Source organism: Lepidochelys kempii, chromosome 1 (genome assembly GCF_965140285.1).
Source record: "Lepidochelys kempii isolate rLepKem1 chromosome 1, rLepKem1.hap1, whole genome shotgun sequence".
Lineage (NCBI taxonomy): Eukaryota > Metazoa > Chordata > Testudines > Cheloniidae > Lepidochelys > Lepidochelys kempii.
This window is the reverse complement of record NC_136380.1, coordinates 221,754,490-221,769,250: the sequence shown is the minus strand read 5'-3', so window position 1 is coordinate 221,769,250 and position 14,761 is coordinate 221,754,490. Positions and strand designations below refer to the sequence as shown.

The 14,761-nt window shown below is 41.8% G+C and overlaps 1 protein-coding gene across 1 annotated transcript in view; it reads left to right on the top strand.

Moving 5' to 3' along the window:
- The window catches only part of ANO2 (anoctamin 2), a 284,158-nt gene that overhangs the window by 247,599 nt on the left and 21,798 nt on the right, over positions 1–14,761 (top strand). Inside the window, exons 19-20 of the mRNA XM_073314959.1 lie at positions 669–769; positions 12,040–12,188. Coding sequence (XP_073171060.1) covers positions 669–769; positions 12,040–12,188 — 250 coding nt within the window. The remainder of the gene's footprint in view (positions 1–668; positions 770–12,039; positions 12,189–14,761) is intronic.

Here is a 14,761-nt window from a genome sequence, read left to right as displayed (position 1 = left end):
CCCAAACTTGATTCGCGACTTGTTCAGGGTAAGCCCCTGGCGGGCCTCGAGATTCTTTGTTTACCTGAGCATCCGCAGTATGGCCACTCGCAGCTTCCAGTGGCCGTGGTTTGCTGTTCCCAGCCAATGGGAGCCGCAGGAAGCGGTAGCCTGGCCCACACCGCTTCTCGTAGCTCCCATTGGCTGGGAATGGTGAACTGCGGCCACTGGGAGCTGCAAGCAGCCGTACCCGCAGACACTCGGATAAACAAAGCGTTTCGCGGCCCGCCAGGGGCTTACCCTGAACAAGCCGCAAACCAAGTTTGGGAACCACTGGTTTAGCATCATTAAAAGGTATATAATTTATAGTTTACTGTATCTTTTGGATTCTAATTAGACTTTACTGAAAAACTTTTTGAAAATTTGGCTCAGAACTTTAAAAGTCCTTTTCTAGTTCCCTGCCACACCCCCCAGAAAAAGATCCTGGTAAAATTCTACCCCAGGTTGAGACCTGATGTGAAATTTAAGAGGGATAAGTTTCCTTGGAATTGGCAAAGTTACATGGGGGAATTGAAAATCTGGCTCATAATGCAAAGTTAATTTCAACATTAGTTGTAAAGCAGCAATCACTGCTTCCTCATGCCTTTGTCGTAATTCATTAACAGTTTGTGCTTTTCCTTAAATTACAGTGTGCTCCAGGAGGCTGTTTGATGGAACTCTGTATTCAGCTGAGCATCATTATGCTTGGAAAGCAACTTATTCAGAATAATCTTTTTGAAATTGGAATCCCGTATGTATTTCAACCTTTTCTGTTACCATGCACTTTGTTCCTACACGATTGTAAATTAAAGGCTTGATCCTTCTTCCACTGAATGGGAGTTTTGCCATTGACTTTAATGAGCCCTAATTGAATATACTTAAGATGATGATAAATCACGCTTCTGGTTATGATGAAATGATCTGGCTGTATTTTACCTTATATAATTGGCTATATCTGCAGTAAATGGATTAAAGAAAATGTCTGAATATATTGAAGAATTGATATAAATTAACTTTAGAAACCTATGGAAAGTAGGAAAGATATGATAAATCTCTTGGGAAGTTTCAGAGAAGCTTTCAGAGTAGCCGCATTGAATACAAATGGATATGAAATGAGGGTGAAGGAAACAATGGCTCATATAAGATCTTAAAATGGGTTATTTGATCTATACTCTTTTGTGGATTTACACATGAAACCTACATGTTTTTAATGTGCCCTTCACTGTATGATTTTGTAACTAGACTATGGAGAAGATGGTGACATGCTATTTAGCAGCTGTCTTACTATAGTGAGCTTATACATGGAGGCGAATTTTGCATCATGTTTTGAATGTGGCAAGAACTCTGGCTTAGTGCACCTCCAGTGGCAGGTGGGTTTGCAGCCAAGAGCCATCACTGAGAATGTCTTGCTGCTAAGTCTTATGAATTTTACTCTTGCTTCTCTCAACTTCATCATTTTTGTTGATGACAGCATTCTCTGAGGTGTGTGGCAACACTGGTAGTCTTGGATGCGTAGGTACTGTAGGGCTTACTACAGTGTCTGATCCTGCTCCACTGAACTCCATGCAAGTTTTGCCATTGATGTAAATGGGTTCTGGATGAGATCCTTACTGAGGGTTCTGAAGAAGAAGAGGACTAGAATCTTGATGGGAGATGCACAATAGAGTGTCATTGAAATACATTTGAAAATTGGGCCCTGTGATGGGTTGGATCACAGAAAACCCCTTGGGAACTGCCAACTGATGTGCTGAGACTATTTCTAAGTCTGTTTTCCCCGGCAGCTTGGGACTTCAGTGCCCTACCTGGTTTGAGCCAGACACGCTAGCCGGCTGCAGATCCAGACCCAGGTCTGAACCACGTTCCCTAACAGCTGCAGGCTTAACTGAAAGCAACTTAAGAAGTGTTCCTGTCTCTAACACTCAGATGCCCAACTCCCAATGGGGTCCAAACCCCAAATAAATCTGTTTTACCCTATATAAAGCTTATGCAGGGTAAACTAATAAATTGTTCACCCTCTGTAGCACTGATAGAGAGATATGCACAGCTGTTCCCCCCACCCCCGGTATTAATACATACTCTGGGTTAATTAAGAAGTAAACATTGAGTTTATTAAATACAAAAAGTAGGATCTAAGTGGTTCCAAGTAATGACAGACAGAACAAAGTAAATTACCAAACAAAATAAAATAAAACACGCAAGTCTATGACTAATACAGTAAGAAAACTGAATACAGATAAAACCTCACTCTCAAAGGTGTTCCAGTAAGCTTCCTTTTACAGACCAGTCTTCTTCTACTCTGGGTCCAGCAATCACTCACACCCCCTGTGGTTACTGTCCTTTGTTCCAGTTTCTTTCAGGTATCCTTTGGGGTGGAGAGGCTATCTCTTGAGCCAGCTGAAGACAAAATGGAGGGGTCTCCCAGGGGTTTAAATAGACTTTCTCTTGTGGGTGGACACCCCTCCTTCCCCCTGTATAGAATCCAGCTACAAAATGGAGTTTTGGAGTCACATGGGCAAGTCACATGTCCATGCACGACTGAGTTCCTTACCATCCAAGCCACATTCTATCTTGAATGTCTCCAGGAAGACTTCTTATGTGGATTGGAGTCTTCCAAGATCCATTGTTCATTAAGTGTTTCTTGATTGGTTACTTAATTTGCACATTCCTTTCTCAAGAAGCTGACCAAATGCTTTACTAAGGCTACTTAAAGTCAAGCAAGTACACAGCCAATATTCCTAACTTTGAGTACAAAAATGACACATGCATACAAACAGGATGAATATCTTCAGTAGATCATAACCTTTACAGAGATATGTTACATGGCATATGTAGCATAAAACGTATTCCAGTTATGTCATATATAGATGCATAAGCATATTCCCACAGAGCATTATGGGGTGCAAAGTCACAGGTCCTTTTCCTCGGAAATAATTTTTTACTGTTAAAGTGGAAGAAAAAAATATGGACATGGATTATGCATGGCTTTGTCCTTCTGAAATTAAGCTTTACTGAGGAGGCCTGTTTTCTGTCTAAGTCTCATGAAGTTTATAGCATATCTTGAGGAAAAAAGTGGTAAATTGCTCCAGAAGACTTTTACATGTCGGAGGCTTAAAGCTTTCTCAGTGTGAAGAATCTGATGTGATTTTTTTTATTTCCTTCTTCCAAATGTTTACTGTTACTGGGTTTGTTTAAGGGGGGATGGTTATGAAGTTATAAATACTGCATTTATTATCTTTGATTCATGGAAGTGGAGACTAACCAGTCAAAATACAGGTCTACTGTCAGAATATGTCTCAATCCACTAAATGCACTGCTTAGTGAAAGAATGGGACAGCCTCATTCCACTTGTTTCTCCTCCTTTGCCAACAACCTGCAGTGATCTCAGTTTAAAACTGAAATATGTATTAAATAAAAACAAGTTTGCTTTACTTCTCCTCTTCCCAGAGGAATACCAGTGCTATCTCGTTATATTGATGCTGACAAGCCTTTTCTGTCTCCGTTCGTAAATTATATGATGTCTCAGCTTGTCCCATTCTCACCCAGATTAACTGGAACCTCTCTGCCCCTCCAGCCCAACTCAACTGGCTCCCTTCTGTACCCTGTTACCTCTGCTCCACTCCTGGATTTCTTCATTAGAACTGGCCGGAAAACTGATTTTCTGTCCTGCAAAAATTTCAAGATTTTTAAAAAAAATGAATTATTCCCAAATTGGGACTAATGTGTTTTAAACTTTTTTTTAAAAATCATCAAAATCAATATACAGTTTTGTGAAAAATGTTGGTTTTGTTGAAACAGCTTTTTCTGACCAAAGACTGTTTTGATGAATATTTTCTGACCAGCTCCACTCTTCCTGGGTACTCTCTTCCCTCCCATCCATCTTCCTTGCTAGATCATCCCGTCTCCACCAGAAGGTCTTCTGTCTCCCCTAACTCCCTCTTCCGCCCCATGCTGTCCACTGCCCTCATTTCTCTTCTCTTCCTGCACTAGGAATGTTGTATAGTGACCAATCCTACGGAGGCAGAGAGATGGAATAAATGGTCTAATAGGTCTTTCCGTCTCTCACTCCACTCTGTCCCCTGCTCTGTGCCTGTCCTGAGGAGAAAGCGATCCCAAGAAAACAGTGCTAATTCTCTCACTGGCTCTCAGCACTCCACTCAGGGATAGTTGTTGTGCTGCCACTGAGTTCACCCTGGTATTGAATGTAACAGAAATAACTTTTCTATAGGTATTATGAACCATTCTCTAGGCTTCTATAATGGGGACATAAGTATCTATTAAATTCTGTGGAATGATTCATAACACCTATAGAAGGGGTTTAATTCCCTATTGAATTCTGTTGGTTTTCGGAGTTATTTCTATATAGCTCTATTGGTTTCGTTGCTATTAAAGCCCATAGGGGTTTTCCAAAAGGGCAGTGTAGGTTTCTGTTTCCCTGCAAAAGGTTGTGAAGCATCAGTCTCATTTGCTGCCTCTTTCACTCAAAAAAACAGGAGTAATTGAAAGGCCTGTACAGCTGAGCAGGTTATGGGCTGGATACACATGACACCCAGCCAGTGCCTTCTCCTTCAACATAAATGTTGCCATGGTGAGAAATGCCTGGTTTACATCTTATCCACAGTCAGTGCCAGTTGGAGAATTCAGAAGTTAGGTTTCACGTGTCAGCTCTGGTTTGTGCAGAGTCATAGAACAAATTCTAACCTGTTCCTAATGCTTCTCTGGAGAAACTGCTCCTTGGCTATGATAGATGTGATTTTCTTGTATTCTCTACCTTCCTGTGATTTGTTTTTCCATTTCTGCATCCAAGAATATCAAAACGGCTAGATCTATGTCATGGCATTGGAATTATGGGATGCTCAGCCTTCTGGAATTGCAGCAACATGCTTTGTATGGCTGGAATTCACAAATTTAACAGATGCAAATATGCCACAATTCACTCTGAGGTGTCACATCCCATAATTCTCTTCTTATGCCACAGAAATTGCTGAAGGGCTTGAGAACCCGGAAATTTTTTGAAACTCCTTTACGCCAATTTTATATTTTCCACCTTCACTGAAAAATTCATGCAGTTATTTTATTACTCTATATCCCTGACCTTGTGATAAATGCCTTATGGTGAAATCCTGCCCTCCCTGAAGTCAATAACAAAACTCCCATTGACCTCAGCGGGGGAAGGATTTCACCCTTAACTTACAATATCACTTTCCATCAGTTCTTTCAAAATGCACTTAAAAATGTTGGATGAGAAAATCAAGGGCCAATAAGATGTATTTCAAGACAGCCTTTCATGGCTGTTGTCATTTGTGGTGCATTTTGGTTGCTAATAAAGAATTCTTAATGCAGAAATTCATTGGCTGTTTATAGCTGAACGGATGCCAATAAATAACAAACACAACCAAAACTCCCTTTGACTTCAGTGGGAGTTCTGAGTGCACAAGCTGGGCCGGATTGGACTGTAAATCTGTGGCAGTCTCTGAGATTACAAGTCCTTCCCTCCTGCTCCCAAAGTTCCCTCCTTTTGAGGGAGTGAGCACGTCACAGGAAGCTGACGATAGAAACTGCAGGACCCTCAGGCCTCCTTCCCCAAAGCAGCAAACACAATTACACACAGGGGCAGAGAAACTTTCAGTCCCCACACTCTCCCACCAGATACAAAGTGCTTGAAATACCTAACCCAGTAGTCTCTCCTCTGTCCATCACTCTAGAGGGGGAAAAGCAGCAGTAGCTGGGAGGAGCCTTCACAGCCTTCTGACATCAGTAATCCCTCACCTCTGACACTTGGACTCTGGATTTTACCCTCTTCTTTCCTGTGTTGCGGTTCATTTCTGGTCTCCATTTTGACTGTCTCCACTCACCTTTTTCTACAGTTCTCCAACAGCTTCACTACTACCTCCATTGACGGCAGAAGTGGTAGACAGGGCACTGGTGTTTTAGCACCTTACTATTCCTGAGAGGGCGTCTAAAATGGCGCAGCAGTGAAAACACTAGCAGCTGCTCTGCAACAGCTCTCCCACTGCTGGAGCTGCACTGGTGGCTGTGCAATTGAAGACAAAGACTAATGAAGGCAAGGCCTTTATCCTGCCCCTCTCCTAACTCTGCATCCTTTCAGCTGCCACTGTTTCTCTCCTCTTCCCTTTCTACCTCCCTCTCCCTTTACTCACTTCCCCGTCTTAATCCAAAATGTCTTTTCTCTTCCCCACTCTAACGGTCACTGAGCGTCCTCTCCCTAAAATATCCCTAAAACTATATAATCAGATATGTTTTAAAAAGAGACCTGCTACAAACATGCTGTGTGCCTGCCACCACTTTCTTCACTTTACTGCATGCTGTTATCTTTTTATTCCCTACCTCCCCCACTTTTTTTTTATCTTCAGAGCTTGCAAGCTCTTTGGAGCCAGGACTCTACTGCGTGCCCTCAACTTCCATTTAAGGTGCTAGTTTCCTTGAATCATTGCGTTCTGATAGTAGGGAACAGATAATACTGGCTAAAACCAAGCCTAATGGGAAAGGATCTGTGCAGTCTCTCCTATTCTGTTCTGCCACATCTGTTCAGACCTGACCAGCACTGGACAACTGTAATACTACAGCGATCTCCTCTAAATCTAGTCTTCCTCCCTAAACAGGTCTGACTCTGATCACCTGCTCATCTCCTTTCACAGGAGCATGGAGTTTCCCTGATTGTGCCTCTGAAGCACAAAGCACCCCAAAGTCCTTCTTGGTCAGTCCATAATCTGGCTCACAGTACACAAGAAGATAAAATAGACCAGATGAGCTTTCCTTGCTTCTCCATTGCTTTCAGCTTGATTTTAAAATATTGATCTTCTGGATCATTATAAAAAAGTTTTTGCACAAGCATACCAAAAGAGTTTATCAGTTTTAATAGTGCAATCATCTGTGCAGCTGTGGAGTTCTGCAAAACTCATTTTTACTTCTCTGCTGTGGTACAGCTCGAGAATAACCCTGGCCATGTCTATTTAGTGAAATCTTCTGTTTCTTTAATTTCCTGACACATTTCTGATTTGATCTGAAATTTCACATGCTTGGGTATGACACAAAAGTGCATTTTTGTGAAAAGCTTGAGTAGAATCCATTTGTCTTTTTTTCAGTTGATCGTTTCAAAATAAATTATAAATAAAAACATTCTTTGGGGCTCAAGTTAAAAATTGTTCAAGCTTCCAAGCTTCATGCTTGGCATGAGGATAGTTCATCGTGAGAAATAGTCACAATGGTAAATTTAAAAAAGATGAAAGGTAATTCAAATAATTCTAAGTGACCGAATACTGGGTTTAGTGCATTCACAGCAAACATTTTAAAAAATCAACTATCGTTTTACTTACAGAGTTCCCAGTGGAGCTACAGAAATGCATTAAACTCCATGGCACAACTCTCTAGTGCTGCACCTAGAGGATTAGATCACACATATATAAACTCCACATGTAAACATACCACCAAGAGCCTCGCACCACCGTTGGAACAACAATAAGAGTGCTACCCCTTGTATAGCACTTTTCATCTGTAGATCTCAAAGCATTTTACAAAGGAGGGGGTCAGCATCATTATCCCCATTTTGCAGATGGGGAAACTGAGGCACAGAGCAGTGATGTGCACATGAAAACACAAAATCATGTGCACCATGTGACCAGTTTATGTCAATCAGCAGTTGAACCCTATGCCTACATGGGCTACAACACTCATTAATCAGCATACATACTCCAGATCCATACATACATCCCTCTCATTGGAGCACATCTACTTTCTTATCCTAATTTACTGTATGATCTCCAATAACATACTGTGCATGGAACCAACCGTTACTCTCTCCCCTCTTGACTTTGCACAGACAGACACCCCTCCCCACCCCCAGTATGTTCAATGGGCTTGATCCTGGGTTTGATCCTTGATCCTTGTGTAAGTCAGGAATATCTCTATTCAAGTGGATGGCATTCCACAAGTATTAAGCTGGTGTGAGATCAGAACTGGGCCTACCACTTCCTTATCTATCAGCACAATCACACACAGTAATCAAGTGCTCTTCAATCTTATCTGCATACAGAAATAAGACAGGCATTTAAAGCCCATGTCATTTACTGTAGCAAAAGTAATTATGGAATACTAGTAGTAGATTTTTTGTTTTTTTTTTACTGTTCACTGTCTAGTGAGATCCTTTATAGCATCATGAAATTTACCAGCGATGTGCTGGAAGGACCTTCTGGGAGATCTTTGTTTAAATTTCTCCATTGAATTGAAGGGAAGGTTCAGATCATTCTGCTGCTCCTCCTTCCTCACCCGTGCATGCTCAATCACATTTGCCATAGATGACATCCCTTGAATGTCATAAAATTACTTCTGAAGACCAAATGTAGTAGTGCCTTTAGAATGGGCCAGTTTGCACCAACTAGAAAGCAATGTTCCTTGGTAGGGTACCCTAATTCCTTCATATAAGGTCTTACAAATCCCACCCCATTCAAATTGCATAAACTGAACACTCTGCTTTTTATTATCATTATACCAACAGGCCAAATCCTCAGCTGCATCTGGCACAGGGTGGCTTTTATGAGAGCTTTACAGGTCTCTGATCCTGGGCCTGGTTCAGTCTCTGGCACAACAGAGAGCAGCCTTAGGAGTCCAACTATGTCCCCAACATGCCCTGCTCTGGGCTGTTATAGAGCTGGCCACGCGACACCACACAGGAATTCCCCTTACACTTGGGTAATCCCTACATTGCTTGGAGCTTCCTGCCACTATGGTGGCACAAAGCAGCCAGAGTGTGGGCCAAGAACCTGACCCAATCTATTTTTCAGGAACAACAAACAGACCGGTTTGCCAGGTAGCGTTGCCCCCTCCTTTGGATAAGGGTCTGAGACAAAGGTTTGTTTTTTTTAAAACTGGAAAACAAATAAATAGATAGACCCCTCCCTCACACTCTTCTGTCTGCAACACGCACATCTGGTTCAAGGGGTTTTTCATAGGCTGCAGGGGGGGAGGATTGTGAGGGCCCCTGGTTGTGCCATTGCAACACTTCATTAGAATTAATCTAGCTTTTTACTCATGCTATACATATGTGAACTGCTATCAAATAACATTTACATTCATGAAAGACAAACTGAGAAAATGTGAGAAATCTTTGCATTTGATGCTAGCCCTAGTGTACTTAGTGTCTTTAGTTTTGGAGAAAATATGTGTCTTTTGCACTTTCCCATGGTTATTTTCCAGTCTGTAAAACCATATAAAGTTATCAATGAAGTTGAAATTGAAATGCTACCTCCTTTTCCACGGAGATATAAAATGTTCATTCATCTGTCAGATGGAGATTCATTCTACAATGAGATATTAAACCCTTATACATTGTACAGATAGGACCAGGCTGTGAAACTCATTGCCATCCATGAGCAATTCCTTGCACAGGTAATTGCATAACCTGTGGGTATGAACTGCTCACCAGTGGGAGTAAGGGATTCACAATCTGGCCTAAAGGTACTGCCACTCTACTGAGGGAGAAACCCATATGTAGTGTGTTACAAAAACTATTATTTTGTGATAACTTTAATGTTTCCAAGTTTTCTCATGTGCCTCTTCATTTTCCTCAATGTATTTCTTAACAAACTTGCCTATTTTAATATTTATAATTAGAGAGGGGTCAAAATCAGAACCTCAGATTCAAATGCCTTTGAATTTGGGGGGCTTGAGGGACTGTGACAGGACCAGTCTTCTGCTCTATCTACACAGATTCAGAGACCTTCCGTTATTAAACATCCCACAAACAATTTATTTAAACTTGTCTTCCCACAATCTTACTGATCCATACACCATATTATTTACAGTTTCAGTTTCTCCCCAGTTCTCTGCCAAGGAGAGGAGAGGGAAGAGAACCCTCTACCAGATGTGCTGGAACAATTTTTTATAGTGGGGGTGCTGAGAGCCATTGAACCAAGCTGTAAATTCTGTATGTGATGGAAACCACTTCAAGACAGTGGGTGCAGCAGCACCCCCAGCTCTAGTTCCAGCATCTATGCCCTCTACCCAGAGATCCTTCCTGGTTCTGGGTCTGCTAGCCTGTCTGTCTTCCCTTCTCTGCCGCCTTCTCTCCTGTGTTAATGTGCCAATTTGTTTTAGTCATCCCCTCCCCACCCATTCGAATCCACTAATTAGGCCTCTGTTCGGTCCACCCTGGGGGAATGAATTGATGTTTAAGTGACCAGAATGCTGGCTCAGATGTTGGTTCCCAGTATTCCATTGCAGGGAGTCAGAAAGTTCTGGGGCTAATCAAGAATTGGAAGAGTTTATTTTCCATTTCTGATTGAGAAGCAGCCAGAGTCTCACAAGAACTGTAGATCTTTCAAGACTTCTACCACTGAGATAGCAAAGATCTTTCAAGATCAGCTATTCTGCTTTACGAGGCTGAAATCTCACAAGAGCAGTGCCAGCCCAATTTTTTTCACCATTTCTAGCTGCACAGATGCACCTGATGGCAGATTTGGGGCCTCTAACACACACACACACAGAGTGTTCCCTTTGACGTACTTCCTCCAGGGTGTATGTAAATCTCTACCCTTTGGCCATCTCATTGCCTCATGTGTGTTCCAGAAAACTCTCCACAAAAAGGCAACTTGAAAAAAATGAATCTGTTTTTTGTAAACACGCAATAATCCTATTCCAGATTAATCTGTATAATTCCACAGTTTCTAGTAATTTAAAAATAAATAACAGCTTTGTATCCAGTTCCAGGATATATCTTTCACTTTTCTCATCTATTCACCTGTCAAAATACTTGTTACCGCTTTTAACACCAAGTATACTTTTCTGCCTATAGCTTGTTATTGGATGGTGTTCTCCCTTTCATCGTACACATGCCTGAAAAAGGATTTGTGTGTGCATCAAGGGGACAATACACCACCAAGGGCCAAATGCTGTTTGTCTTAGTCATACTATGTGCTACAACTGGCTCCCTTCAGCTGCTTCTCTCCATGACCTCTGAGCACAGCTCAGATATAACGGGGAATCAAGGCCATCCAGAACCTTCAAGATCAAAGTTATTTTATAAATTGGAGACATTATTGTGTTTATTTATGTATTTATATTCCCAACCATTTTAATTGGTATGTTCCTCCTTGTTTTTATTATTTATAATGCATTGTTTTAGCTGTAGAACATGGAGTTTCTGCTTGCTGTCCACAAGCAATGTTCAGGCCATTTGACATTTGTATGGGCTTATTTGTTACAGGAAGTATCTCCCTATGGGCAAATCACACCAGTGCTCTGGGATCTTCACCGGCTGACTGTTGGTTAGCAGCCTCATTTTAATATGTTAGTATTGACCTTCAGTGCCTCATGTGGCTTGGGACCTACCTGCCCAAGACACCGTCTCCCTCCCCATACTGCAGTTGCAGTAAGCAGAGGTTCTCCCACTGGAGCACCTATGATTTGAAAGAGAGGCAATGTCTGGCAAAAGGGCTTTAGAATTTACTTCACTCCTGCCCCCTTTTTGCTCAAAAATAGCCCCAATCCTTTGACTTTCAGGATACGTCACAAGGCCCATCTCTGTTCCCAAGCTTGTAGAGTATGGGGGGAGGAGACAACGTTGGAATGAGTGCCGTGAGGGTGAAGATTTGTGGCTGGAGTGATATTTTTTTCTTTTTTAACAAAGGGAGAGATGGTCGACACTATGTTTATTTGTGCATTGTAATGTTTGGCAAATGTTCCTGGAGCTTTGGATAGATGCCTTATTGTCTGTCTAAATCAAAATAAATATTAGAGAGTAATATCTCTGCTCTGTTCCGTTGGTTTTAGTGTCAATGCAGTTACACAGAAACAGAGGCATTGCCACACTGGATCAGACAGTCGCATGGTCCGACTAGTGCAGTACTCTGTCTCTGACTGGCCACTATCAGATGCTTCAGAGGGAGATGGACGAAACTCTGCAGTAAACTGACATGGGGTAGTCTAACATAAAGTTGGTGTTACAGGGCAGAGTCTGGCTGAATTCCTGTAAAAAAGAGTTGATTTAATTAGACTTTCATTTCCCAGGAAGTTAAAAAAGCTGTTCAGGAAGCTGAAGGATGAAAGGACTGAGAAAAAGGAAAGTGACTCCAACCACTCAAAGCACCCTCAGCAATGGGATCTCGATTACATGTTGGAACCTTTCACTGGACTGACTCCAGAATACATGGAAATGAGTAAGATCTCTGAGTTCATGAGGGTCTGTTATCTTAAAATCTTGTTTTTTCCCCTTTTCTTTTCAGTGGATTTTAACAGCAACTATTGCCACATGTTAGCCTGAGAAAAGCTATGTGTTTTAAGTGCTGTCTTGGCTTCATGAAAGTTATCTGCTGATGTAGTGGGTGCAGAAATGCACCATACCAACAGCAGAATACCACTGGGGCGGTGCAGTGTTAATAATTACTAGACTTCCAAAAATATGATTATTTGTATTACAGTCATTGTTGGAGACCCAACTGAGATCAGGGTCCCACTGCACTTGGCACAGGACACGTACATAGTAAGAGAGAACCTCTGCCCCAAAGAGCTGATCTTATACATAAACAAGACAGACAAAGGGTGGGAGGAAGGAAGCATTATTATCCCCATTTTACAGATGAGGAACTGAGGCACAGGGGATTGAGTGACTTGTCCCAAGTCATGTAGGACGTCTGCAGCAGAGCCTGGAATTTATCCCAGGTTGCTATGCCAGGCTAGTGCCTTAAAGATTATTCTACCTGTCAAGTAGTATGTGCACCCTTTCTCCTCTGCCAGCCACAGTGCAGAAGAGGTGGCCATGTATCCCCCCCCACACACACACACACACACTGGAGAGACTAGTGCCATTGCTTGTGCTTATGTTACTATGATACTTGCGCTCAGGGATATGGATCTTGGGTATGATTCTTCTCTCACACCAGTGTAAAGTGGGAGTAAGTCCACTAAAGTCAACGGAGTTCCACAGCTGTGAGAAGAGAATCAGGCCCTATGCCTAACATTTTAATACAATCCATAAATGTGGGCACACTCTAATTTCCATTGACTGCTGAGTTAATGTTTCCACATGGCTAAACAACTCTGTGATCCAGAGTGTTAGTTCAGTCAGGCCAGTACTGCTACTGTGACTTCAGCTGCAATTATTGCACTAATACCACTGTTCTTCATACATTTCGAGGTCAAGAACCAAGCCTCCCCCGCTCAACAGAAAAGAAGTCTGTAAATAATAAATACTTAAAAGCATTGAGCAACTTCTATGGAAGCAGAATTCATGGTTTGGTGAAAGGTTTTAAACAAAGCTTTGTGCTATTCCATTGTTTTCAGTCGAGTTACACAGCCATAATATAGAACAGAATCTGGTCCACGTGGCAGATGGACAGTGCAGTTTGCACAACAGAACAAATTGTTCTGTTGTCAAAAGATGTGCTATGCCAGTCACGAACTGGTGTTTGCAGATCTGGATATCGGCTCTGTGCAAATTGGTGCTGGAGTAATACCAGCAACCCAGGAGTTTTCTGTCTGCCAGAGTTTTACAGGGAATGCTCCACCCGCAGGAAGCTTATGTCATAAGAATATAAGAACATACAGGGTCAGACCAAAGGTCCATCTAGCCCAGTATCCTGTCTTCTGACAATGACCAATGCCAGGTGCCCCAGAGGGAATGAACAGAACCGGTAATCATCAAGTGATCCATCCCCTGTCACTCATTCCCAGCTTCTGCCAAACAGAGGCTAGGGACACCATCTCCGCCCATCCTGACTAATAGCCATTGATGGACCTATCCTCCATGAACTTATCTAGTTCTTTTTTGAACCTTGTTATAGTCTTAGCCTTCACAACACCTTCTGACAGAGTTCCACAGGTTGACTGTGCATTGTGTGAAGAAATATTTCCTTTTGTTTGTTTTAAACCTGCTGCCTATTAATTTCATTTGGTGACCTCTAGTTCTGGTGTTATGAGAAGGAGTAAATAACACTTCATTAATTACTTTCTCCAGACCAGGCTTGATTTTATAGATCTCAATCATATCCCCCCTTAGTCGTCTCTTTTCCAAGCTGTAAAGTCCTAGTCTTATTAATCTCTCCTCATACGGCAGCTGTTCCATACCCCTAATCGTTTTGGTTGCCCTTTTCTGAACCTTTTCCAATTCCAGTATATCTTTTTTGAGATGGGGTGACCACATCTGCACGCATGAATTTATATAGAGGCAATATGATATTTCCTGTCTTATTTATCCCTTTCTTAATGATTCCCAACATTCTGTTAGCTTTTTTGACTGCCACTGCACATTGAGTGGATGTTTTTCAGAGAACTGTCCACAATGACTCCAAGATCTCTTTCTTGAGTGGTAACAGCTAATTTAGACCCCATCATTTTATATTCATAGTTGGGATTATGTTTTCCAGTGTGTATTACTTTGTATTTATAAACATTGAATTTCATCTGCCATTTTGTTGCCCAGTTACCTAGTTTTGTGAGATCCTTTTGTAGCTCCTCGCAGTCTGCCTGGGACTTAACTCTCTTGAGTAGTTTTGTATCATCTGCAAATTTTGTCACCTCACTGTTTACCCCTTTTTCCAGATCATTTATGAAAATGTTGAATAGGACTGATCCCAGTACAGACCCCTAGAGGACACCACTATTTGCTTCTCTCTCTTCTGAAAACTGACCATTTATTCCTACCTTTTGTTCCTATCTTTTAACTAAAAAGAAAAGGAGTACTTGTGGCACCTTAGAGACTAACCAATTTATTTGAGCATAAGCTTTCGTGAGC